At 41.8% G+C, this 27,989-nt stretch overlaps 1 protein-coding gene across 1 annotated transcript; it reads right to left on the bottom strand.

Moving 5' to 3' along the window:
* Nucleotides 1–5,839: 5,839 nt before the first annotated feature.
* On the bottom strand, nucleotides 5,840–15,987 carry ODAPH (odontogenesis associated phosphoprotein). Its single transcript, XM_027545404.1, has 3 exons — nucleotides 15,921–15,987; nucleotides 7,354–7,490; nucleotides 5,840–7,209 (listed from the first exon to the last, which is right to left on the bottom strand). Exons 1-3 carry the CDS (start codon nucleotides 15,985–15,987, stop codon nucleotides 7,126–7,128), a joined length of 288 nt encoding a protein of 95 aa, XP_027401205.1. The 3' UTR covers nucleotides 5,840–7,125.
* Between the last annotated feature and the right edge of the window lie 12,002 nt (nucleotides 15,988–27,989).

Below are 27,989 nucleotides of genomic sequence, written 5' to 3'. Positions count from 1 at the left end.
ATGGGCGTGACTACCACTCTTTAAATTCTAGTAATTGTATCATGCCCAGATCAGACCAGATCAGTTGCTCAGTCGTGTCCAACTCTTTGCAGCCCCATGAATCGCAGCATGCAAGGCCTCCCTGTCCATCACCAACTCCCGGAGTTCACTGAGACTCACGTGCATTGAGTCAGTGATGCCATCCAGCCATCTCATCCTCTGTCGTCCCCTTCTCCTCTTGCCCAAGTCACTAGTTAAAAATTGGACATCATGCTGACATATTTTTAAACATTAAAAAAAAACAAAAACAAAAACTCAGAAGACAGAAAAATTCCAAGGGCAGAAAGTGTTGGGATATAAATTTTTTTAAAATAAAATTTAAGGACAAGAGGGATATGATAAAAAGCTACTGGTATTACCAACTCCACCGTGTCCGACTCTTTGCAACCCCATGGACAGTAGCCTGTACCAGGCTCCTCTGTCCATGGGATTTTCTAGGCAAGAGTACTAGAGTGGGTTGCCATTTCCTTCTCCAGGGAATCTTCCCGACCCAGGGATCAAACCCAGGTCTCCCGAATTGATAGACGGATGCTTTACCGTCTGAGCCACCAGGGAAGGCCCACATTACCAACTCAGGGCACAGTTCAGGAACAAGAATGAATTATCATACAGGGTTTTCAGATCTTTCCCTGAATTTTTACTGATTGTATCTTGTAAAAGTCCACCTTTTTCTCTCCCACCCCAGGTTTTGCTCTTAATTCCCAAACTGATTTTAGCTAATAGATTCTACTCTACTACTGGATTATTTAAAAAGCATAAAGAAACCTTGGACTGAAGATACAACAAATTATCTAACCTTAGTAAGAGTACATGGATTCTGTTTGCTACCAAACATTATAGTCATTTTACAGTGACCACAAAAGACTGTTTGCTTCTTGTTACAATGACTATGAAAAGATACAGTAAGCAGAGGTTTTGTTTTCTTCATACTGACCACAAACACAATAAAACCAAAAGATGTGTTCACTTGGCAGAACTCAACATAAAATTCCTTTAAAATTACTGCATTTCCACTTTGCTCAGAGTTTTTAATCACAAAATAGCTCAGTGAACAAAAATATGAGTTACATCTCATCTTGAGTGTACACCAGAATCTTAGGTACTTTTAAAGTCCACGTAGGCGTAGCCCCTCCCACAAGTCAAGTGCGCCTTCTTGGGGGGAGGAGGGGTAGCAGGGACAGCCTAGCCTGCAGGGCACTGTCCTCCCCAAATGACTGTGACCACTTTCAGTGCAGTCATTGCACTGAATGCAGGATATTTCCCCCAAGATCTTCTTTTTAATCTTCCTTCTTTTTGTACCCGCTCCCCAGTCTCAACTGTCATCTCCCTCATGTTTCCTGAGACCTTAAACAGGCCAGTTCCTCCCCGACAACTAAACCCCTATTGCTAGGTCCTGTGTTGTTTTTAATAATGTCTTTTTAATTTCATTTTGAAATAATTTCAAGCTACAGAAGAGTTGCAAGAATGATATAAAGAACTGCCATATGCCTTTCCTCCAAATATATCAATTATAAAAACATTTCCCCATGATTTTTTTTCACTCTCCCTCCCAGCCTCCCTCCATGTTCCCCTTTTCTCCCCCTATCTCCCTTCCCCACCTTCCTTCTCACACACACACACACACACACATTTTTTCCCCCAAATAATTTAAGACAGTTGCATAAAACATATTCCTTTACCTTCAGATTTTTGTCTAAGGATCTTTTCTTACATAATTATCAAGCTCAGAAAATTTAACATTGATATACGGCTACTACTTAAAACATGGTTCACATAAAAATTTTCCAGTTGTTCCAGTAATACCCTTTATGGCAATATCTCCCTTTCCGTCCCAGCTCCAGGCCATGTTACATTTAGCTGTCACGTCTCTTTAATCGTCTTTACACTTTGTCTACCCTGACATCCACATATTTTGGAAATTACAGAGCAGTTGTTTTGTAAATTTGGGTTTGCTGGATTGCCGGGGTCCAGCCCCGGTGGATCCAGGGAATTTGAAGCGGGGACGGCGTCGGTGAGGATCAGGAAACAACTGCTTAATTAAACGTTAATTAAGGATATAAAGAGTGATAGAATAAGGATAGCTCAGTGAGGAAATTCAGTGGAGAAAAGAGACTGAAATAAGGATAGCTCAGTGAGGAAATTCAGTGGAGAAAAGAGGCTGAATAATTCAGCGAGAAGGTGAGAGAGAGAACAATATGGGGAGACCAAGTTTCGGTGAACAAGGCCCGCACTTTATTTTCCAAAGTAGTTTTTATACCTTAAGTTATGCATAGAGGATAATGGGGGAAGAGGTAGAGTCATGCAGTAAGCCAGGCTTTCTTCCTGCAAACTTATCATATGCAAAAGTTTAGGTGATTTGCATCATCTTCTGGCCCAGAGGCCTGTTAACATTTTAAGACCCTTTCTTCAGAAAACTTATTTTTCTCTAAAGGTGACTAGTCAGGTGCCACCCTCCAAAAGCATTAAAGTTGCATTCCTATAGGGCAAAGGTGTGGTGGGCTACAACAAGAAAAAGAATTAACTCAAGGGTCCAAGGTTACAAACATTAAAACTACTACTTACACCAATCATATTAATCAATACACTGCCAGGGACACAGCAGGTAAGGGATATGGAAACTTAGCAGCAAACATTGGCCCAACAAGTGAAAAACCCTTCACCAATACAATTTCTAATCCATCTTTTAACTACTCAAAGGAATCTGTGTTTAGACAGTTTAGAACATCTCCCGCCTCTCACAGTTGGGAGGCTCTGAACAATCACATGTGGCCAGAAAAACCTATTCAGGCAGGCTAGAGGATTTCCAAAGGAGTTTGTAGGTTGAAACACTGTCACACCCAGGAATTATTAACTGGAGCTGTAAGCTAACTCTTTTTTCAGAGAGAGATAGTGGGGGACAGCCCCCCGTAAAGTCAGAGGTGTAGGTGAAAGCACAAAGCAGAAAGTAGGCAGACTCTGGTTTTGGGGGTAGATGCTCGAGAATTTCCAGGGGGACTCCTGAGGCTCGATCCCGCCTTTGCGTATGCCGAGCCTCCTTCCTCATGACCTTTGCCATGGGCGGAGTTCCTCACGCTGGCTCCCGGCAGTGATAGAATTCTAGTTGAGCTATTCCAGATCCTGAAAGATGAGGCTGTGGGAAGTGCTGCACTCAATATGCAATATGCAATATGCACTCAGTATGTAATATGCCGAGTCCTGGCACTGGATGATTTGATTCAGGTTAAGCCTTTTTAGTATAATTAGAACTTTAGACTTGCATAGGCTATTTCTGCCACAAAGCAAAAGATGTATTAAAGCATGTATAAAAGATGCATTAAAACAGTCACATGTTCCCAACAGACTGCCATTGCTGCAGAAGCAGACAATCCCATCTATGTGCTGAGAGGAACACCTGTAAACTAGTTCATTTTGACATATTAGTACTTGAAAATGATCCCCCTAAGTCAATAAACCTGCTACTGCTGCTGCTGCTGCTAAGTTGCTTCAGTCGTGTCCGACTCTGTGTGACCCCATAGACGGCAGCCCACCAGGCTCCCCTGTCCCTGGGATTCTCCAGGCAAGAACACTGGAGTGGGTTGCCATTTCCTTCTCCAATGCATGAAAGTGAAAAGTGAAAGTGAAGTCGCTCAGTCGTGTCCGACTCCTAGTGACCCCATGGACTGCAGCCCACCAGGCCCCTCCATCCATGGGATTTTCCAGGCAAATAAACCTACTAGGTACCTCCATATTTTAAAAGAAAAATGTACTAACCCAAACTCACAAGGATCTTCCCCGATGGCTCAGTGGGTGAAGAATCTGCCTGCAATGTAGGAGACCTGGGTTTGATCCCTAAGTCGGGAAGATCCCCTGGAGAAGGGAATAGCAGCTACCCACTCCAGTATTCCTGCTTGGAGAATGCCATGGACAGAGGAGCCTGGCAGGCTATACTCCAAAGGATCCCAAAGAGTCAGACATGACGGAGCAGTAATATTTGGATTTGGAAACTCACAAAGGCCTATACTTTTAATTGTGGTTGTGGGCTGTTTCTCAGGTAGGCTATTCTATGCATGTTCAAGGGTGAGAAATGATGTAATTTTATCTGAGGCCATTTCGAAAAAGGGTCTTACTGTGAAATACCCCAGGAGTAGCCCAGTTTCTGTAACAGATGCACTGAAGCTGTTACACCTTTTTTAGTTTGTCTTAGTTTTCCTGAGGTCTATAGATCACCAACAAGGCCTTTAGGGATTGGATTTCAGAGCAGATTTAATGGCGATCCCTACAGTCCATGGGGTCACAAAGAATCGCACGTGACTAAGCGACTGAACCACGCTGAGATACTGGATTGCAGTTCAAATGTCTGGGGAGAGAAAGGCCTGTCAGAACCAGGTTGGTTTTGGGCGGTGGAGTGTGGTGAGCTCACGGAACAGCTGGGTGAGCAGTGAGAGGTGAGAGTGAGAGGTAATAAAGCAGGAGGTCCAGGGAGGGAGGTGAGGTTCAAATACAGCACTGATCTGTCTTCATGTTTGCCCAAGGTTGGCCCTTTTCAGATTATGCCCCATCAACCAAAAAGAAAGCAAATGAGTGAGCAAGTTTATTACAAAATATAGATTTTTTTTTAACTTAATGAGGATTTCAAATACAGGTTTACTTAAGCTTGTGATTTCTAAGCAAATATCTGTTCTTAGGATGAAAATCTGCTATGTAGTAAAGAAAACAGTGTTTTTCTTTTTATCTTTTAATATAGTGAGGAAACAGAGCATGATGACTTTATATCTCTCTCCACTTCCCAGGCAGCATTCCCAGCATCTCCATGACTTTGTGTGCCCCCAAACTCCTACTTTTTTTCCTTCGTAGAAGCAGCAGCAGCAACTTTGCACATAGTTTTTGGGAGGAACAGATGTAAGCCACTGACCACATATGAGAAACCGAGGTTCCTAAACTACAGGCAAGGTGAACACACAAAAAGGAGGCAGTATTTTACAGAATGGCTAAAGAAATATCAATAACAAATGAACACAGCCTGTGGGATTTGTTGCTGATATTGCCTTCTCACAATACAAGGTTCCTATCAGTTCAGTCGCTCAGTCATATCCAACTCTTTGCGACCCCATGAACTGCAGCACGCCAGGCCTCCCTGTCCATCACCAACTCCCGGAGTTCACTCAGACCCAGGTCCATCAAGTCAGTGATGCCATCCAGCCATCTCATCCTCTGTTGTCCCCTTCTCCTCCTGCCCCCAATCCCTCCCAGCATCAGAGTCTTTTCCAATTAGTCAACTCTTGGCATGAGGTGGCCAAAGTACTGGAGTTTCAGCTTTAGCATCATTCCTTCCAAAGAAATCCCAGGGCTGATCTCCTTTAGAATGGACTGGTTGGATCTCCTTGCAATCCAAGGGACTCTCAAGAGTCTTCTCCAACACCACAGTTCAAAAACATCAATTCTTCGGCGCTCAGCTTTCTTCACAGTCCAACTCTCACATCCATACATGACCACTGGAAAAACCATAGCCTTGAATAGATGGACCTTTATTGGCAAAGTAATGTCTCTGCTTTTCAATATGCTATCTAGATTGGTCATAACTTTCATTCCAAGGAGTAAGCATCTTTTAATTTCATGGCTGCAGTCACCATCTGCAGTGATTTTGGAGCCCCCAAAATAAAGTCTGACGCTGTTTCCACTGTTTCCCCATCTATTTCCCATGAAGTGATGGGACCAGATGCCATGATCTTTGTTTTCTGAATGTTGAGTTTTAAGCCAACTTTTCCACTCTCCTCTTTCACCTTCATCAAGAGGCTTTTTAGTTCCTCTTCACTTTCTGCCATAAGGGTGGTATCATCTGCATATCTGAAATTATTGATATTTCTCCCGCAATCTTGATTCCAGCTTGTGCTTCTTCCAGCTCAGCATTTCTCATGAGGTACTCTGCATATAAGTTAAATAAGCAGGGTGACAATATACAGCCTTGACGTACTCCTTTTCCTATTTGGAACTATAGTTGACTGAATTTGTGTCTGTGGAGTTCTAGACTTACTAGAACATCTCCGTACTTGAATTTTGAGCCTAGAATCTTGTTGAAAGTTTTAGGGGAAGTATATAATTTAAACTAGTATCTATATGAAGAGAAGAGAATGGGAACTCACTCCAGTATTTTTGCCTGGAGAATCCCACAGACAGAGGGACCTGACGAGCTACAGTCCATAGGGTCACAAACAGTTGGATACGACTGAAGTGACTTAGCATGCATACGAAGATAATAGGAGAAACAGTGAGATACATATCAAACTAGTTTTCATTGGTGGCTTAAATAGTTAACATTAAAGTATATTTAGATATTGCAGTTTAAAAAGAACTTTTTTGGTTAGGTAATTTAGTTTATAGTATCTTTAAAATAGTACCTATTGTTAAACTCCCCATAGCTTTTTGTTTTAATATTTATAATTTTTTGTTGTTGTTGGAAAACTGAGTGGATCTTGAAAGTTCTCTTCATAAGAAAGAAGTTTTGTAATTATGTATGGTAACAGATGTTAACTGAACTATTGTGGTAATCATTTTGTAATATATACAAATATTGAATCATTGTGTTAAATAACCTGGAACTAATATAATATCATATCAATTAAAAGTGAATGAATAACCACTGCCAAACAGAATAAAACGAAACTTTCTGTCTTTTACAATTTCTTTTAAAGATCACTTTGTAAATATGCCTTGCTTTGTGAGTTTTCCAGTAAGCATAAAAGGGTGTCATTAATGTCTCCATTTGGTTTATAGCAGTCTCGATTTATTTAAATGCTCTTCACTGTGATTTAGAAGACGGAGATGATTCTTCCGGTATTGCAGGATGATAGGAATTATGGGAACCACTCATATTAGAACTTTTCTTGCATAAACATGCTGTGATCATAAAAAGTAAAGGATAAGAATAATGTCATTATTGCTTCTATTCTGTTATCATGAATAACCTATAAACCAATACGATCACTGCTGACAAGGAGAACAACTTCCAGTCAGTGGAGTTTAAGATGCATAATTTTCCAACCCAATTGTTTTAGTTGAAAACTGAAAGCACAAATCTTTTTCTAGTCTTTTCTGAGGCCTTGGCTTCTTTTACTTCAGCACATTTGGGGCTTCTCTCTTTTCTCTGCTTTCCTCAGAGGAACTTCCTCTCCAGAGTCTTCTCCTGGGGAAGTAATTGTAATAAGGAGGAAGGCGACTGTATGGACAAAAATATGGATGGAATTGAAAATGGTGGTTCCACGTTGGAGGAGGATAAGGCCTGTATGGAAACCTAATGTAGACTCGGAGCCATCGTGGCGGGAAAAAATGGAAGGGACACCTGGGTGTCCTGGTGATGGGCTGGATCCTAGTCACTGGGTTCCTTGTGGCAGGGGGAGGGGTGAGTGTTAAGATCTCGCAGTCTGTAGGGTTTGCATTATTTTGTGAGTCTCCAGGAGGCGTGACCACTTCTTGTCCTGTGGGGAGAAAAGTGCATGTCAGGAAATAGGCCTGATGACAGGAGCAGAGGGGAGAGTCATCAGGTGTAGCAGAGGAGAAAGAATGGAAGGGAGAATTCTAGAGTCTCCCTAAAACATGTTTGAGAGAACTGTCTAGGTCAGTAAAATGAGACATGGACATTCTTTGTGACCCAGAAATTCCATGCTGGAGAATTTATCCACGAGAAATGAGTGCGTATGTCTACAGATTAGTTCAAGAATTTTTTTTTTTAAGCAGCTTTTTTTTTTGGCCACACTGTGGGGTATGTGGGATCTTAGTTCTCTGACCAAGGATCAAACCTGGGCCCCCTGCAGTGGAAGTGCAGAGTCTTAACCACAAAGGAAATCTGCATAGCACTCTCATTCATATTAATCTAAATCTGGAAACCATCAGTGGGCTCCCTGGTGGCTTGGATGGTAAAGAATATGCCTGCATTGTGGGAGACTTGGATTGGGACTATCCCTTGGAGGAGGGTATGGCAACCCACTCCAGTATTCCACCTGGAGAATCCCATGGACAGAGGACCCTGGCGGGCTATGGTACAAAGGATCACAAAGAGTTGTACATGACTGAAGGAACTAAGTACATACACACAGAAAGCATCAATAGGTGAGGATAAATAAACTATGTATTCATATAATAAAATACTACTCAGTAATAAAGACCAAGAATTATGAATACAACAACATGGATGTATCCTATGATGCTATGTTGAGCCAAAGAAGTTAGACACAAAAGAGTATGTAGTGTATTATTCCATTTATATGAAATTCAAGAACAAGGAAAATTATGTTAATCTATGACAGATGTTCAAGCTGGATTTAGAATAGGCAGAGGAACCAGAGATCAAATTGCCAACATTCGCTGGATCATCAAATAAGCAAGAGAGTTCCAGAAAAACATCTACATCTGCTTTATAGACTATGCCAAAGCCTTTGACTGTGTGGATCACAACAAACTGTGGAAAGTTCTTAAAGAGATGGGAATACCAGACCGCCTGACCTGCCTCCTGAGAAATCTGTATGCAGGTCAGCAGACTGGTTCCAAATTGGGAAAGGAGTATGTCAAGGCTGTATACTGTCACCCAGGTTATTTAACTTCTATGCAGAGTACATCATGTGAAATGCCAGGATAGATGAAGCACAAGCTGGAACCAAGATTTCCAGGAGAAATAGCAATAACCTCAGATATGCAGATGACACCACCCTTATGACAGAAAGTGAAGAAGAACTAAAGAGCCTCTTGGTGAAAGTGAAAGAGGAGAGTGAAAATGTTGGCTTAAAATTCAACATTCAGAAAACTAAGATCATGGCATCTAGTCCCATCACTTCATGGCAAACAGATGGGGAAACAATGGAAACAGTGAGAGACTATTTTTGAGGGCTCCCAAATCACTGCAGATGGTGACTGCAGCCATGAAATTAAAAGACGCTTACTCTTTGGAAGGAAAGTTATGACCAACCTAGACAGCATATTCAAAAGCAGAGACATTACTTTGCCAACAAAGGTCCATCTAGTTAAAGCTATGGTTTTTCCAGTAGTCATGTATGAGTGTGAGAGTTGGACTATAAAGAAAGCTGAGTACCGAAGAACTGATGCTTTTGAACTGTGGTGTTGGAGAAGACTCTTGACAGTCCCTTGGACTGCAAGGAGATCCAACCAGTCCATCCTAAAGGAAGTCACCCTGAATATTCATTGGAAGGACTGATGCTGAAGCTGAAACTCCAATACTTTGGCCACCTGATGCAAAGAGCTGACTCATTGGAAAAGACCCTGATGCTGTGAAAGATTGAAGGTAGGAGGAGAAAGGGATGACAGAGGATGAGAGGGTTGGATGGCATCACCAATGTGATGGACATGAGTTTGGGTAGGCTCTGGGAGTTGGTGATGGACAGGGAGGCCTGGCATGCTGCAGTCCATGGGGTCGCAAAGAGTCGGACACAACTGAGCAAATGAACTGAACTGAATGGTTTAAAAAAAAGTGAAAAACAGCTTAGGGTTATGTGTAGGTGTTATGTAGTGGAGAAAGGAACCAGTGAATTGTTTCGATCTTGATCTGGGTGGTTGTTACATAAATATGGAGATATGTATACACATTTATATTTATACACATACATATAAATATACACAAAAATATATGTGTACACACATATGATTATATGCACATATGCATATATGTAAAAAGTGATTCATCTGCACTTTTAAGATGTTGCCTTTTATTGTGCATAAATTATAAATAAATAAAATTTGGTGGAAAAAAATGCAATGTTAAGAAAAGTAACTGTCCCCCCGAAGGCTATTAATCCAAAAGAACTTGCTTCACTTCCCCAGCAGTGAAATTGCTCCTTGAAGAGGACAGAGGGAGAATCTACAGGCAGCAGAGGAATGAGCAGTGAGGACCAGGTGACAAGTTTCCAAGAAGAAATTTGGATCAATATCCAGTGTCAAGGTCTTTCCTCTAGCTATATCATTTAATCAAATTGGCTATGAAATAGCAAGATTTCCTTTAGAAAATTATCCCTTCTCTCCTTTAGAAACTTGCCAATACAAGTCTGGAAAGGGCAGCTGAGTGTGAATGATGGAAAAAATGAATTCCTCACAGGACTATTGTTAGACATTCAACTCTTTCATTGACTGGCCAGTGACAAATCAGATTTCATCCAAGAATTTCAACAAAGTGACACAGTGGAGGATGTAAGGAGAAGGTGTAGGGGAGAGGCTGGAGAGTCAGGAGTTGGCCAGCTGAGCCAGTCTTTCCATAGCTGTAAAATGGGGAAGGCCTCTCAAAGAGAAAAAGAGACAAGTACCTATGTGGTAACAGGGCGATTGTGAGAGTAACCTCGGCTCTTGACTTTCCAGGGCTGGTCTTTTTGAGGGCTGGCTGTACTTAAGTTTCTTGGAAATATCTTTATAATAATCACCTCTATTATTTTGTTAATCCAGCTTGAATGGGTGAATTAAATACTGACTCTTTCTCCCATATCCACTCAGGCTACTGAGTATTAAAATGTTATGGTTGAAACTAGATTAAGGCATTTCAAACTACAGAAGATGACTTAATGCCATATCACTCATTCTTTCCTCCTATACAATCAGATTAATTATGAACCTTTTTAACATAAAAACTTTCTGCTGAGAATCCAGTTGCTAGAGAGGAAGCTAGCCTTACTCTTGAGCTCCACTGGGACATTTTGCTATCAGATAAGGTTTAGCTAGGTCTTGGGCTCTGCCACTCAGTGAATTGGATTCTAGCTTTTAAAAATATCCACCCTTTGTGCTCATTTTACTTCTTAAAACTGAGGCTACTTACCAAATCCTCCTGACATTGGGGTGTTAGAGTTGTTAGTGTTTCTCTGACTCTGGGATGTCTAGTGTTTTTTAAAATTAAAAAAAACTTTTTTATTTTGTTTTTTTTTGACCATGCCACGCAGCATGTGAGATCTTAATTCCTCAACCAAGGATCGAACTTGTGCATTCTACTTTGGAAACTCAGAGTCCTAACCACTGGACCACCAGAGAAGTCCCTGGTTTGTTCAATATTAGTCAATGCTGTCTTATTCCAGGAATTTCTCGGTACTCAAGGTCAAGATATATGCTCCTCCCAGTAACTAGCTCACGTAGAACCACATTCCCCCAGCAGACTACACACGTGGTGACTACTGCAGGTTCCTGGTTGGCTAGCTCAAGTGTTGTAACATGTGGGAACTTTAGGGACTTATTTGGGGAACTGTCACAGGCTTTTTATGAGGTTCAGGCCACACATCTGAGTGAGTGGGTTGATGCCATTCATGGTCTCCGAAGAGTTAATACTGCTCCTGAATTCTCTCTGTCCTTGTTCTGATCCATTCTCTCTGTCTTCTAAACCTCCCATAGTCTCTTCAAAGCCCCTTCAACATTCTCATTCTTCTTCATTCATTTGAAGAATTATCTTCGCAATTCTCCTGGCCTTTCTAAGCAGATTACTTTGCTTCATATTGCAGAGAGAAAACTTCGGTGATCTGCCATGAACTTCTTTGTTTCTACTTCTCTCACTTCAAAGAGAAGTCTACACATTCTGACTCCCTTTCCCTCACCCTATTTAATCCATAGGAATCTGACTCTGTTTCCGCCATCCCACAAATAAGTATTAGTGTTGTCACTAGTATTGAACTCGTGCACTCTACTTTGGAAACTCAGAGTCTTAACCACTGGACCACCAGAGAAATCCCTGGTTTGTCCAGTATTAGTCAATGCTCTCTTCTGACAAATGTTGACAAATACTTTGACAGCAATCATCAATGGTCCTGGGCTTTTAAAAAGTTGGTTCCAGATGCCAAGAACATCATTTCCCGCTCTCTTTGCCTGGTTTATCTCTATGCAGATTTCACGTCTCATTTCCTCAAGGAGGTCTTCCCTGCCCTGAGGCTGGCTTAAGGCCTTTAGCAATATGCTTCCACAGCACCCGTGAGTCCACTTTCACCATATTTATCGGTTATGTGATTAGTATTCAGTGGTTATATTCCTCCTCCACTGATGTACCTGCGAGATCATCATGCGTACCTGGTCTCCTGATCACTAGCACTGTGCCTACAGTGCACTTGATCAGACGGAGAGAGATCTCAGCTTCCATAATTGCAAAAGTTATCACTTTCCTACCTCTCAGGGATAATGTGATTATTAATAAGCAAATATTTCTCACTATGTAGCATACTGACATGACACCAAAGATACTGAATATCAAAAATGAGAGCTCTTCTGTAATCTTAATTAGATTAAAGTCAGTCAAATATTTAAATGCAGATTGGAAACATTTTGAGAGAATAGCATAGTGTTTAAAAGCACAGGATCCCTTAAGAGAACAGACTGTGTATGATTTCAGTACCTTTAGACCATGAAATTTTTGGATCTTGTTTCACACCCCTGGATATATTCCAGTCTCTCCTGGTTTACAGTCTTTGGGAACTTGAATAGGATTTGTATTCTGCTGTTGCGTGAAAATTGTATAAACCATAATTACATTGAATTTGTTCAAAATGCTTTTCAGGTCCACTACCTCCTTCTACTTTTATGCCTATTCATTCTATTAATTTTTGAGAGTTTTCTATTTTAACTCCAACTAAAAATCTTAATTTATCTACTTAAAAAATAATTGTAATATACAGTGGAACTATATATAACTTTGTTCTGCATTTTCCAAGTCACTTGTAAATGTTATCATACTTTCATAATTTTTAAAAACAGCATAGAATCCCTGAGCTCTATGACTTATATGAGCTCCACCATTTAATAATTGTGTGACTATTGACAGCTTCCATAACTTAATTGATAGTGTCCTCCAAGTCTGCCTTTCCTTATTTGTTAAAATGGAGAAGACAATGCTCCTTATTGGCTTGTTGTAGTGTCTAAAATAAGATATGTAAAGTGCTCAGATATGGATATGAGAGTTGGACTGTAAGGAAAACTGAGCACTGAAGAATTGATGCTTTTGAACTGTGGTGCTGGAGAAGACTCTTGAGAGTCTCTTAGACAGCAAGGAGATCCAACCAGTCAATCCTAAAGGAGATCAACCCTGAATATTCATTGGAAGGACTGATGCTGAAACTGAAGCTCCAATACTTTGGCCACCTGATGCGAAAAGCCAACTCATTGCAAAAGACCCTGATGCTGGGAAAGATTGAAGGCGGGAGGAGAAGGGGGCGACAGAGGATGAGATGGTTGAATGGCATCACTGACTCAATGGACATGGGTTTGAGTGAACCCTGGGAGTTGGGGATGGACAGGCAGGCCTGTTGTGCTGCAGTCCATGGGGTTGAGCAACTGAACTGAGCTAGTAGGTTATTGAACCTCCATGAAGATGAGGAGGACTGTTGACTCTATTGGTCATTGAAAGTGAAAGTGAAAAAGTCTCTCAGTTGTGTCTGACTCTTTGCGACCCCATGGACTATTCAGTTCATGAAAATCTCCAGGACAAAATACTGTAGTGAGTATTCTTTCCCTTCTCCTGGGGATCTTCCCAACCCAGGGATCGAACCCAGGTCTCCGACATTGCAGGAGGATTCTTTATCAGCTGAGTCACAAGGGGAGCCCAAGAATACTGGAGTGGGTAGCCTTTCTATTCTCCAGCAGATCTTCCCAACCCAGGAATCAAACCGGGGTCTCCTGCATTGCAGGTGAATTCTTTACCAACTGTCCTATCCGGGAAGCCCCTATTGGTCATTGCTATAAACAGTCCTTCGCTTAGTATGAGTACTTATGCCCAGTACATAACAGATGAGTTGAATGAGTGGCCAGGCAGGCAGGTGAGGATTGTATTAATGGGTGTTGAGTACATTTCTGCAGATTTTTGCAAGTCTAAGTGAATATTTCATTCTAGTCTCAGAAAAAAATTAAAAAAAAATTTTTTTTTTTGGTTACATGGCATGTGGGATCTTATCTCCCAGACCAGAAATCAAACCTATGTGCCCTGCAGTGGAAATGTGTAGTCTTACCACTGGACTGCCAAGGAAGTCCTGCCAAACCCATAAAATTTTCAAAAATAATTTACATTCAAAATTAGAGGATAATAAAATAAGCCAAACTATTGCTGGAGTTTGGACATCAATTTTAAGTGGGTTTATTATAGTCTAGACATGAAATTCATAGTACACCAACTAGTACTTTTAAAAAAAAGTAAGGATGAGATGACCTCTTTTTAGAAAATATAATTACCTGTAGTCTGTGGTTGTTTGGGCAGACAATAGCTGTTTTGTAGTGCGCTACCCTGATTTTTAAGAGAAGTAAGCTTTATGCTTGATATAAAAGTATGCAGTTCTTCTTTTATACATTCTCAGGTGCCTTCAGAGGCGAACCAAAAAGAAATATAAGTCCTGTGATTAACTTGCTCACAATAACTGCAACTTAATCCACTGCATAGACTCACAGAATGACTAGCTATTTTGGTCAAGTCCCTGATTTTACAGATAAAGACTTTGGAGCCCACTTCACACAAGTTCACACAGGCCTCTTTCAATCCTGTGCTGTGAGTCTAGTCAACTCAACAGTGTGCAGGTTACTGTGTTAGGAGCTGCGGCAAAGGCAGAGATGAAGAAACAGGGCCTATGGGGAGATGCTACAAATACATGGATTTACAATACAGAGCATAACGCAGCAAGTACCGTGGGCGATGTGTGAATTGCTGTAAGAATTCAAAAATGTCAGATAGAAGGAGATTGCAATTTTAAAACTACATATCTTAAGAAAACTGTTGTGAAGGTGACATAGTGACTTCTGTGACACACATAGTACCATAGTGACACTAAATGACATCCTATGAAGCAGAATTGTAATAAACGGGTGAAAGCAGGGGAAGCGCTAGCCACTGCTGCTGCCATGGAGATGAGAGAGGACGGGGTGAGTTCAGGGACCCACACGTGATCCTGTCTGGCAGAGCCAGGACAGGTGTAAGCAAGTGATGACCTGGAACCAGGGCTGCCTGGAGAGAGTGAAGCTGCATTTGAAGGACTTTGAGGCCAGTCTGAGGGACAGTGGGGAAGAGGGAGCCCAAAACAGAAACCACATTTTAGTGGTGCTTAAAAAAAGTGAATAAACCTCTAATTTCATTATAACTTATTTAGCTACATGTTTATAGGGTTTCCTGAAGAGTGGTTCACTTTCTGGAACCACCAGCTCCAATGGCCTGGCTCCCCTCCACTCTGTTATGAGCTGTGGTGCATGGGCGCAGTGAACTGGTTGGGGGATGACTAGGGTCCACTAGGGTCTGGCTGCACCCCTGCAAAGTTCCAGGGCCACATGAAAGGGGTGGAGGGCCTGGTATGACTCCTGGGGCTCTCCTCCTTTTCTTGCTTGTCCCCAGGGTTTGCAAACCAATTCTCTAGCTCAGGCCACCTGGAAATATTGTAGTGGGGGAAAAGGAAAGAGAAAGGAGCAGTGGAGAAATTGAATCTCATAGAATCTCAAAGCAAGAAGTCTAGGCTCACCTCCACAGCACCAGGACACAACTGACTAGACATGATTAGGAAATCAAAGAGGTGGACATTGCTGTAATTCAGGGCGGATATTGTTAGCTCCATGGCAATAATAACTAGTATTCATATAGTGCTTGAAGCTTGAAGAGCTTTTCTTGAAGGATAGCTCATGTGGTCCTAACAACCCCCATAATAATGGGTGTCATTCATGCCGTCACTTTACACAAGAGGAAATGCATTTCAGAGCAGTTAAGTGCATCTGAAGTCATATAGCTAGGACTGAGACTAGGACCAACATCTTCCGATGATAAAATTCAGTGTCTTTCTCTTTAAAAACATATGCTGATGGAAGCTGACGTAAATGTTTCCAATTCATGGATATGTATAATCATGGAGCCAAATTCATTCTTTTTACACAGCTTATTAATTAGTGGACCCGCAGGAGAATAAAAGCAAAACCCTTACCTTCTGCCACAGTTACCACCAACCAGCAGACCAATAGCCAGTAGGAGAAGCAGGGTCTGTGAGCCATGGCTTCTACCCTGAGCAGTCACTGCCTCGAACCCAACGTGGCTTTAAAGGGGGTGGGTGAGTCACCCACAGCTTGATTCAGGGAGTTGTATTTGCATAATTGACCACAGCCATCAGGGCCTGTGGTGTGAGTGTAAGAAGTCAGCAAGGAAATACCAGACAGTATTTATCAACCAGAGCCTGTTATAATGACGGCCAAACATCATCTATCCATCCTTGATTGGAGCTGGATTGTGGACAATCACACCTCCGCTATACTTCTAATTCCTTTAAATCTTTTTCTCTTAGTGCCTTCTCTTTACTTGTGTTCATAGGTCTCCTCGGCAAGAGAAAGGATCTGTCCAGGAAATATTCCACACTGTTTCCTTCTGTATAGCTTACCTCACAAAGCCAAACGGGATGGGGAGGGGGTTATCCAAAGGCTCAGGGACTGAAGCGGTTTGACGAGGCTGTTCACAGGTTTCAGATCAGGGATTATGTCTTTTCTGCTTTGGTTCAGGAGCCAAGAGCAACAGTTGAAAAACTGTCTTCTCTAGTAGCCGTCATGGTCGTTATCTAAGCAGACATGAAAATTTTGGGAGGTTAACTTAGTGAGTTGTCCTTTCAGGACTCCCTCTGATTCATCAAACTGCCCCAAAGATGCCCAGTTTGTTTCTTGTCAGCTACTGGAGGAATGGGAGGGCATGGTCGCAAGTGATTAAAAGCATGGCCCCTGGACCTAGAGATGATCATACTAAGTAAGTCAGAAAGACAAATATCATACGAAATCCACGTGGAATCTAAAATATGGCACAAATGAGCTTATCTATGAAACAACAGACTCACAAATGCAGAGAACACATCTGTGGTTGCCAAGGGGATGTGGGGCATAGGGGGAGAGGTGGGTTGGGAGTTTGGGATTAGCAGATACAAACTTATCTAGAGAATGGATAAACAACAAGGTCCTACTGTGTAGCACAGGGAACTATGTTCACTATCCCGTGATAAACCATTATGGAAAAGAATATGAAAAATGATGTATATAGGCGTATAATTGAGTCACTTTGCTGTACAGTAGAAATTAACACATTGTAAATAAACTATACTTGAATAAAATAAAGGTTAAAAAAGGTATGGACTTCAGAGTCAGGAAAAACTGGCTCCAGCCCTGATTCTTTTTCTTACTAGGTGGGTGACTTGAAGCCTCAGGGGTAAAATGGGGCTTGTAGTATTTCCCTCTGAGGATTGTTGTGATGAATGAAAGGTAATTGACACAGAGCTCCAACCACAGTGCCCGGCACAAGAAAGGGAGTTGTTTTTAATTGGAGGCTAGTTGCTTAAGACTATTGTGGTGGTTTTTGCCATACATTGACATGAATCAGCCATGGGTGTACCTGTGTCCCCCGTCCTGAACCCACCTCCCCAGCCCATCCCAAATTAATTAATTAGTTAAAAAATCACTCAATTACAAGGACAAGTTCAGCTGGGATAAAGAGGTTTGAGGACAACACAGAACAGGTTTGGAGACAAAAACAACTCAGGTAGTTGGAGCAGACGTACATGAAGGCGCTACAGAGAAGCTTCCGGTTTCAAATGTTCAACATGCTGCGGGCACCCACCAGACTGCTCTGTATAAGGACTGGAAGCCTCCTTTAAGCTGCTGAACTGGCTAAGAGACCGTCTTCTACTGTGTCAATATAGATATTGATAACGTTTATTGAGCATCTATTATGTGTCAGGCACTGTGCTAAGCCTGTAGCTTGCATTGTATAACTGAATGTCCATAATCCGCGAGGCCCGCGAGGCAAATGTTATCATCTTCATTTTACCTACAAGGAAACCAGGGCCCAGAGAAGTACTCAAGCAATGTATCCAAAGTTGCACCACTGAGGGGTGGCAGAGCTGAGATTTTTAAGTTGGTGTGAATCCAAAGCCTGTCTCCCCTCTTCCTGCCCACACTGGCTCTGCAAACGAATATTAAATAAAAGGTGTAACAAGAATAAAAATACAAAAGTGAAAAAAAAAAAAAGAAAGGGAGTTGTGATTGCAGCTAAATTACAGTGACTTCAATTCTTTGTTCTCTTAGGAGCTTATACTTGCCAACTCATTCGATAGCTCAAAGACCAAATGGTTGAGCAGAACATTTTCCTGGCCATTGCAGAAAGAACAAAACAGAGCACAGTCCCTGGCTTCAAAAGGCTGGCAATCTAATGAGAGAGACTGTGCAAACTGAGAACCAAAGTGAATAAGAATGCAAACACTCACCAACTAGAAGAATGGTAAATTCCACAGACTTGATGATAATCCTAGGCAAAAATTCTAGAAATAGATGGTTAAGTCAACAATGCATCAGCAATTTGGAAAGGAAGCAGGGACAAGCTTAGTTCCTGAGATTCCACGGTTCGGTTCTGTTGACCACATGTCCTGTGCCACGTCTCGGGCTGGTATAGGTGCTTGGGCTAAAGATGGAGTTCCTGCTCTCATGGAGTGTCTAGTCTGGCAGGGACATTAAATATTAATTAAGGAATGACAGGAAAAGGTTTGAGTGTTAAGATAAAAAAAGCACTGGGGGCTGCAAAGCAGAGACACCCATAGCTTTGCGCCAATGGGTGTGTATTACGTAGACTATTAATACTTTGTATTCTGTATTAGAATCACATTGCCATGCCAATAAAATTAGATCCACGTACTCTCTGTAACTACTGCCAGTGTTATGTTTTATGGATTTACTGCAAACTATTTAGCCAAATATTTTGTATGATGGACATTTGTATTATTTATTCTGTTCCTCTTTCTTTTTGTATTGGATTTCTGATGACCTTTCATTTGAAATGTTGATGAAAGTAAGTAACAAAAGCAAAATGGTAATAGAATTTTTTTTTCTGTTTGCATTTGTTGTCCTGAAGTTTATGAAGTAAAGAAATAAAACTTCAAAAGGAACAAAAATGTTTAAAGTTTCATACAATTCTTTTTTTTTTGGCTGCACTGAGCAGCATGCAGGATCTTAGTTCCCTGACCAAGGATGGAACCCATGCCTCCTGCCTTGGAAGCATGGAGTCTTAACCACTGGACTGCCTGGGAAGTCCCTCATCGAATTTTTATTTGACAGAAAATCCTAACATATCTTTTAAACAAACTTTTATTATTTATTTATTTGGCTGAGCAGGGTCTTTAAAAAAAAATGATTTATTTTTGGCTGTGCTAGGTCTTCCTTGCTGCCTGTGGGCTTTTCTCTAGTTGTAGGGGTCTACTCTCCAGTTATGCTGTGCCGGTTTCTCATTGCAGTGGCTTCTTCTTGTTGGCAACCACAGGCTCTAGGGTGCCCAGGCTCCAGAATTTCAACTCCCAACCTCTAGAGCACGGTGGTTGTGGCACATGGGCTTAGTTGCTCCATCGTATGTGGGATCTTCCAGGACCAGGGATCAAACCCGTGTTTCCTTCATTAGCAGGCAGATTCTTTTTCAGAGAGCTACCAGGGAAGCCCTACGCTGGATCTTAGTTGGGGCCTGTGGGATCTAGTTCCCTGACCAGGAATCTAACCCAGGTGGCCTGCATTGGGAGTGGGGAGTTTTAGCAGCTGGACCAACCAGGAAGTCCCTCTAACATATCTTTACTGCTGGTCTTTATTTGCATGTTGTTGTTCAGACCCTACAAGTTGAGAACTGCTGGATGTCCATCTGCGGCTTTGAGGGGCACTCTGCAGAGCCGCCTATCACATGCTCAAGGACCCCAGCACGACTGCTTGTGGATGATCAGCAGCACCTAGCTTCACTCACCTCCGCAGTCCTGATGAGATGAAGTCCCTGTTTTGCTGCCAGGCCTTAGGTAACCAAAGGCGCGACAGACGTCCAGCGAGGCTGGTTTCCTGCTGCAGAAACCGCTGAAGCTGTCTGGAGGAGGCGTTCCCCTTACCTGGCCGTGTGAATAAGCCGGGAAGCTGCCATCAGGGCCGCCGTGAGTCAGGATTACGGATAACCTGGGGAGAGTGATGGGTACCGGCCTGCCCCCTGAGTCAGGCTGAGGGAGTAGCGGTTAGCGCTGCGAGGCTCATTTCCTGGAGGCCTGGGGGTGGATCACACTCCTTTCGGGAATCTATAGGCTTCTGTGGTTGGCGCCAACGTGGAGCAGACTGTATGACTCTCCTGCTAGGCTTGCTAAGGGCGTCTTCTGCTGGGATTTCTCCTAAAAGGGATTGCAGGCACCTGAGATTTATCTCCATCTCCACCACTTTGCGGATCTGGAGACTGAGATGAGACCTGGAGAAGTTTCCTAAAGTCATCCCAGTGATTTAACAACAGAAAGGCAGTAACATCCTGGCCAGGGGCGGAGTGATGCCCACCCCGTGAGAGCTTTCATTTATCAATGGTCTGAAACAGTATCAAGCCAGTGGGATAAATCAGGGTGCTAGTCTCTGCCTTGCCACCCATTAGCTGTGAGGCCTTGGACCTGTCAGCCTGACTGACTCAGTTTCATCTGTATAATGTATCATTTGCTGTGTTCTGTGCACCACTATTCTAATTATTGTGCATACATCAAGCCATTTAATTCTCAAAATAACCCAATGAGGAAGGTACTATTGTGAACCCCACTTAAAGATGAGGAAATTGAGGCACAGAGAGGTCAGTTCATGTGACTATTAAGTGGCAGAGCCTTGATATGAACACAGGCAGTTAGGCTCTGGAATTCATGCTCTAATCGCTGTGCTAGGTGGACTCTGACCCCCTGGTTGTCAGCTTACTGTTATAAAGGCTCTGTGAAAGTATCCTGAAAATTCAGGCATGCACTGTAGGACAAAAGCTGGTTGTTAACGTAATTTTTTTTTCAAGGCTTAAATAAATAAAAAGAGGTAGAGGGAGAACTTACAGATTAAAAGAGATTTAAGACACATAAACAGTTACAACATTTGGACCTTATTTGGGTCCTGCTTCAAATGAACAAATTGTTAAAGAAAATACTACTGGGGAAATGTAAACACTGACTGGATATTTGATGATATTAAGTAATTATTGCAAATATGATAGTGATAAATGATTTTAACAAAAAGATAAAGATGGATTCAGAGATAGTTGCTGAAATATTTACAGGTTGTATGTTGTCTGGGATTTACTTCAAAATAATCAGAGGATGGGGAGTGGGAGTATAGATGAAGCAAGATTGTCCATGTTTAATAATGATTTAAGCTGGGTGAGGGGTGTATTTGGGTTTATGATGTCAGAGCCCCATGGACCTACTTTGCAAGGCTGGTGGGGAGAATGACAGCTGATAGGGAGAGAAGGGGTTGGATGCTCTTTCGGAGATTCCCCTTCTAGGGTACCATTGATTTCAGGGTGACCCCAGTGCTTCCTACATGGCAGACTCTTAGTGGATTCTTCTGGCCTGCATGAATGCATGAACATATGGATGAATGAATGTGAATGAATCTGGCCCACGATGAGCTGGAAAACCAGTCTGTCACAAGATCAGAAACAGAATCTAATTTCTAGGTCAAATAGAATGATGAAATGATTCTGTATGTTTCCCAGTTAACCAAATTGTGCATTTAAAGGTATCTTTATCTACCACTGTCATAAGGACCAAAATACTCCTACACCTTCCTGCCTTATCCTGGTAGACAAAGTACATGAAAAGATTTACTAAAACCTCCACTCTGAAGCCACATCCCCACTATTCACACCTCTCAGAGACAACACTGCTCTGAGTTCCACTGCTGTTATCTTTTGCCTGCCCTGCCCAACATCTGGCCCAGTGCTACTGATTAGCCTAAGTTCCCTGGCTTCAGGATTGTCTGTATCCTACACTTGCAAATCACATTGCTTTTCTATGGCCACAGAAATTGGTTTAGGGTTGGGCATTTGACTCAAGCCAAATCAACTGGGGCCCAGTCAAAGCCAATCCTGGAACTTTTGTATAAGTGACTGGAAAAGAGGCACATAAATTTTGCCTTTGGACTTGAAGTTGGGGAGAGACATACCTACACAAAGAGAGTCTGCTCAATAAAACCGATTGGAGAGAGAGCAGATTCTGACATCATTTGACCCCCTGGATCCAGCTATACCTGCGGCCATACCCAGTGCACTGCATGCGGTATGGTAAGATTGATTCTAAAGTATTACCAGCACAGTCTTAACGGTAGCAAATCGCATAGAGAATAAAGATTCTAGTCTAGTGTTGCTTGTTAAATGGAAAGAAGAGCTATTAATTTTTATATTCTTGTATGTGCTTACAAACTATAGAAATAGGGAGTAGAAAACTATGTCAGTTCCAGTGGTTGGGTAAGGTAAGGCCTTTGAAGAAATTAAGATGATTCTTTTTATCATTCCATGCGTTCTTCCTGAGAGCTGAGAGAAGCCGGGTGACTAGACAGACTTCCCCGCAGGTGGAAGCTGTGGATACCTGAGTGTCTTGGCTACGAATGCGGTCAGGTGACTTCATCCTGTGTGCTCAGCCGCCCTGTTTATGCCTGGCAGTAGCATCAGACAGATCCAGGTTGCGGTGATGAGTCACTATGGGCTTTCCCCAGCTTCAGACACAGGGTGCGTATAGATTTTATCCTTCAACCTTAAACTGCCCCAGTTTGAGCTCCTGAATTTCCATTCAGGAGTGAAGTCTGGCCTTTAGGTGTTTTCAGTGAGCAATTCAGTATTTAGTGAATTGAAATCTCTGGGTTGTAGATTGGGGTTGATAACAATGTATCTCTTTGTGAGAATATGTATCATTATACAAGCTGTAAGACCAAGGGGCAAATTACCCAACTTTAATTTTCTCCTCTATAAAATTAGAATAATAATAGTGCATACCTCACAGGGTTGTTGTGAGTTTAAATGAGTTAATGCCATTTAAACACTTTCAGTGGAAATTGGGGCTATGTAAATATCAACTATAATTACTCTTGAAAAAATAATAACTTTCTGTTTCAGACAAACGTTTCTTCTAGAACCTGGATATCTGAAACAAAACTAAGAAAAGGCAGAACATGAGGATTTATGAAAATTGTGACTTGTGAGCGTGTGCAATACCTCTCACACAGCAGTACTTTGAACTCCTGTTTTTTAATTTTCTGAGGTATTGAGTCAGTTGGAAAGCTGAATGGGAAGGTTCTCAACAGGGAATGAAGGCAGTTTTCTTTAGGTTTCTGCTAGGTGGCTAGTCATAGGCAAGCTAATTAAAATCTTGTCATCATACTTACCCAGACAATGGTTTCTATAAACTGCAGTAGTTAAGCTGGCAGGGGTTTGAGAGAGTTCTTTGAAATATTCAGGAATTACAGGAAATGGTAATACTTTAAGACTTGTATCTTAACATTCACCAATGTCTCCAGGAGATGATGAGGGTAATGGTGACAAGCAGCTACTAGTTTTTTCAGAAATGGCATGGCTTTGATTTAAATTTGTAGAATGCTGTTAAAACTTGTTCTTTCCTTCCCTCTCCTTTCTCTCTCTCCTTCTCCCCACACCTTCTTTCTTTTCCTGCTCCCTCTACCCTACTGGAAATATTTTCTTCCTTCTGTATAGAACCAGCCACTTTAAACATTTTATTTACTTGTTTAGGCTGCATTGGGTCTTAGTTGCGGCCCTCAGGCTCTTTGCTGCAGGGTGTGGGCTTCTCTCTAGTTGCGGCATGTGGGATCTTAGTTCCCTGACCAGGGATGGAACTCATGTACCCTGCATTGGAAGGTGATTCTTAACCACTGGACCACCAGGGAAGTCCAATAATTAACCACTTTTTAACAATTTGCCACATATCCTTCTATTCCTTTTTCTATGTATTTACACACACACACACACTCAAAAATTGTTTTGCATGTGGGTTTAAAAATTTTTTTATAAATGGGATAATATTTTGAGTTGCGTTCTAAATTATTTCTTTTTCACTTAAATGTCTTTTCTTCACATGCCAATTCATATAGATGGATCTCTTTCTTTTGAATTGTTGCTTACTATTGCCTTGTATGGGTGCACCATAGTTTTATTTATCGATTCTCTGCCTGATGGAATTTGAATTCGTTTCCATTTTGTGCTCTTATAAACAATCCTCCCATAGGGCGCATGCAGAGTGCATTTGCCGTAAGGTACATTTAAAAGTAGCTTGCTGAAATTGTTTTTAGGTTTAAATTGTAGAATTTATCTTCATTTCATTCTAGTTTTCTGGTCCCTATGGCACTTTGTGGGCTGGATCCTTTGGATAGCCACATTTTATTGCTGGCTAACATCATTTCGTATCCTTTCAACAAGGATATATCCAGATAATGGTGAAGGCCACAGAAAGGTGAAACGTACATCTCAATACTCTTAAGACCTACCCACAAGTGTCAGAGAGAGAGTTGCAGCCAAAACATTTTTTTTAAATGCTCAGGATTTCAGAGGTAGTTCCTTTCAGCTGTATAGGCTGGCAACACTTTGTGTACCATTATAAAGTCTACCTCTTTTATAAGCACTGATACCTTTTGCTTCTACTTAAATTGTATGTTGAGTACACTTTGCTGGCAAGTCTGCAGCTGGTGCCCGTCTCCACAAGGTGCTCATTTCCAGTATTTGTGGTTAGTGTCCTGCACTAACAGAGTATGCTTCACTATCTCTGTTTAATAAAACATGTCCGTTTTAAAAAGCATGAGACCTAGATTTGCCGAGGCAGATGTGATCTTATGTATTTTTTTTCAACAGCACAAGCTCTACTACAAGGATTTGGGAAATTTATTATCTGACACAAATCTGTTGGGGACTCTGTGGAGCCATGGAGCCATGGTTAAGTTCAAAGTATCTATTTAGCTTTCCTTTTTTTTTTTTTAAATTTATATTTCACCTGTTTTTATTTATTTTATTTTTTAAATTAATTTTATTTTTAAACTTTACAATATTGTATTGGTTTTGCCAAATATCGAAATGAATCTGCCACAGGTATACATGTGTTCCCCATCCTGAACCCTCCTCCCTCCCCATACCATCCCTCTGGGTCGTCCCAGTGCACCAGCCCCAAGCATCCAGTATCGTGCATCGAACCTGGACTGGCGCCTCGTTTCATACATGATATTATACATGTTTCAATGCCATTCTCCCAAATCTTCCCACCCTCTCCCTCTCCCACAGAGTCCATAAGACTGTTCTATACATCAGTGTCTCTTTTGCTGTCTCATATACAGGGTTATTGTTACCATCTTTCTAAATTCCATATATATGCGTTAGTATACTGTATTGGTGTTTTTCTTTCTGGCTTACTTCACTCTGTATAATAGGCTCCAGTTTCATCCACCTCATTAGAACTGATTCAAATGTATTCTTTTTAATGGCTGAGTAATACTCCATTGTGTATATGCACCATAGCTTTCTTATCCATTCATCTGCTGGTGGACATCTAGGTTGCTTCCATGTCCTGGCTATTATAAACAGTGCTGCGATGAACATTGGGGTACACATGTCTCTTTCCCTTCTGGTTTCCTCAGTGTGTATGCCCAGCAGTGGGATTGCTGGATCATAAGGCAGTTCTATTTCCAGTTTTTTAAGAAATCTCCACACTGTTCTCCATAGTGGCTGTACTAGTTTGCATTCCCACCAACAGTGTAAGAGGGTTCCCTTTTCTCCACACCCTCTCCAGCAATTATTGCTTGTAGACTTTTGGATCGCAGCCATTCTGACTGGTGTGTAATGGTACCTCATAGAGGTTTCGATTTGCATTTCTCTGATAATGAGTGATGTTGAGCATCTTTTCATGTGTTTGTTAGCCATCTGTATGTCTTCTTTGGAGAAATGTCTATTTAGTTCTTTGGCCCATTTTTTGATTGGGTCGTTTATTTTTCTGGAATTGAGCTGCAGGAGTTGCTTGTATATTTTTGAGATTAGTTGTTTGTCAGTTGCTTCATTTGCTATTATTTTCTCCCATTCTGAAGGCTGTCTTTTCACCTTGCTAATCAAAGTATCTATTTAGTAAGTGACCAGATACTATGAGACAGTGCTAACTCAAAGTAGCCAGGTCAGAGTGAGATGAGGTGCTCGTCCTAGAATGTAGATCAACACGTAGTTTCAGTGGGACTTCCCTGGTGGTCCAGTGGGACTCCATGCTCCCAAGGCAAGGGGTATGGATCAATCCCTGGTTGGGGAACAAAGATCTCGCATGCTCTGGCCAAAAAACAAATATATCCTAAAACACATTGCTTTATTCATGGAGAAAATCTCACTATGAAAATATGTTGACTAAATAGTGGGCTTGGCGATGTAGTTGACTTCTTTTCTTATGTGAACTCCTTTACTTGGACACTGGTCTCTGAACCACTTGATGAGTAGCACTGTCTCAAGTGCTTTATGAAATGGAATGAATGAATGAATGAGTGAATGAGACATACCTAAGATGGATTAAGTGATTTTTCAGAGTTGACATGGGAGGATGTGATTAAATAAAATTTTCCTGACTTTCAGTGGGACGATGTTCCTTGCTCGTCCTTGAGCTGCCACAGAGAGGGAAGGTTTGTTTAAGGCACAAATAGATCACCTGGCCACTGCTGCTTGTACTCCTCTTATTCCCTATCAAGAGCATTTCTCCCCTCTTGTGCTCTGCCCTTCTTCCTGTTCTTATCTCCTTTCCCCATTATCTTGCCATAGGATTTAAAGAAAGAAAAACAATGCATGGAAAGCTCATTGTATGGTCTATGTTTTACAACCAGTTAAATATAATTCTCATCAATTATATTGATGAGGAAGGTATACGGTCCACTTTGTGAATGCTCATAGAGGTTCGGTAACTTGGCCCAGGTCCCATATGTTGTAAACCGGCAGGCTTGAGACTTGAACCTGGGTCTATTTGATTCTCCCCAGGTGGTTTGGTCTCCTACTCTTACATCTGAGGACGCTGCTAATAGAGTCCCAGTCCTGTGACAGAACTTTAAAAGTGTCTACATCGACACACTTGAGTTCCATTTTGGAGCTTGGAGGCTCCATACATTTCATAGTCACCTACTTTAATTGCCACGGTCCTGCCACCTTGCTTACTTCTGTTTGCATCATATACGTGTGCATCCCTGTAGGCTGCGTATGCCTTCACCTTGTCATTTTTGCATCCCTTACAATACTGTATGGGGCTTTGAAAGCAGCACACTCAATGGGTTATGATGTTAAATTTGCTAGTCTATAAATTTCTTTATGTGCCTAAAAAGTGAACGTGAAAGTAACTCAGTCATGTCTGACTCTTTGCGGCCCCATGGACTACACAGCCCATGGAATTCACCAGGCCAGAATACTGGAGTGGGTAGACGTTCTATTCTCCAGGGGATCTTCCTAACCCAGGGATCCAACCCAGGTCTCCCGTGTTGCAGGCAGATTCTTTAGCAGCTGAGCCACCAGCTGAAGTAAATATTAAATGAAGGAGACCGAGACTCAAACACTTAAACTTTAAGATACTGTGGTATGAATTCTATTGCACATGTGCATCTACTATTAATAATAAAGCAGTGCACAGTGAGGAGAAAGGCACCAGGGAGCCCACTCTCCTGAAATACACTCCTTGGCATTCTCAGATTATTGCTTTTGGAACTTCCTACTAGTCTCTAACCTTGAGGACAGGAACTGGTGTTTTCTCTATTGGTTATCTAGGGTCTAGTGTATTTTCTGGCATTCAGTTCCTGAAACTTGAAAAATACGTGTTGATTGTGCTAAGTTCTCAGCATTTCCTCTTAAACTGCTGTTACTGGTGCTCGTTATGGACCCCCATGCGGTTCTTATTATAGGTTGTATCTGGCTACTGCTCCTGGGTTCCTTGGTCCTGATCCAATGTTTTCTTCTGCCAATTTCATCTCTTCCAGCTTCTGCTTTGCATCGGGTATACTTCTGTGATTGGAAGTACAGCTGGGAGGAAGGTAAGGGATGTGGGAGTGTGGGCATCGTTGTTTCTCCTGAGTGTTAGAAGTGTGGTGAAAAGAAGTTTGAGGAAGCAAAGTCTGGAGGTAATCAGGTGTAAGCCTCTAAGAGTCATTTCAGTGTAGCATGGAATTGTGACAACATGTATGAAACTCTACTAGGGAAGCTCATGAAAGATTCAGTG

The sequence above is a fragment of the Bos indicus x Bos taurus genome, chromosome 6 (assembly GCF_003369695.1).
Source record: "Bos indicus x Bos taurus breed Angus x Brahman F1 hybrid chromosome 6, Bos_hybrid_MaternalHap_v2.0, whole genome shotgun sequence".
Classification (NCBI taxonomy): Eukaryota; Metazoa; Chordata; class Mammalia; order Artiodactyla; family Bovidae; genus Bos; species Bos indicus x Bos taurus.
This window is presented reverse-complemented; position numbering and strand designations above follow the sequence as displayed.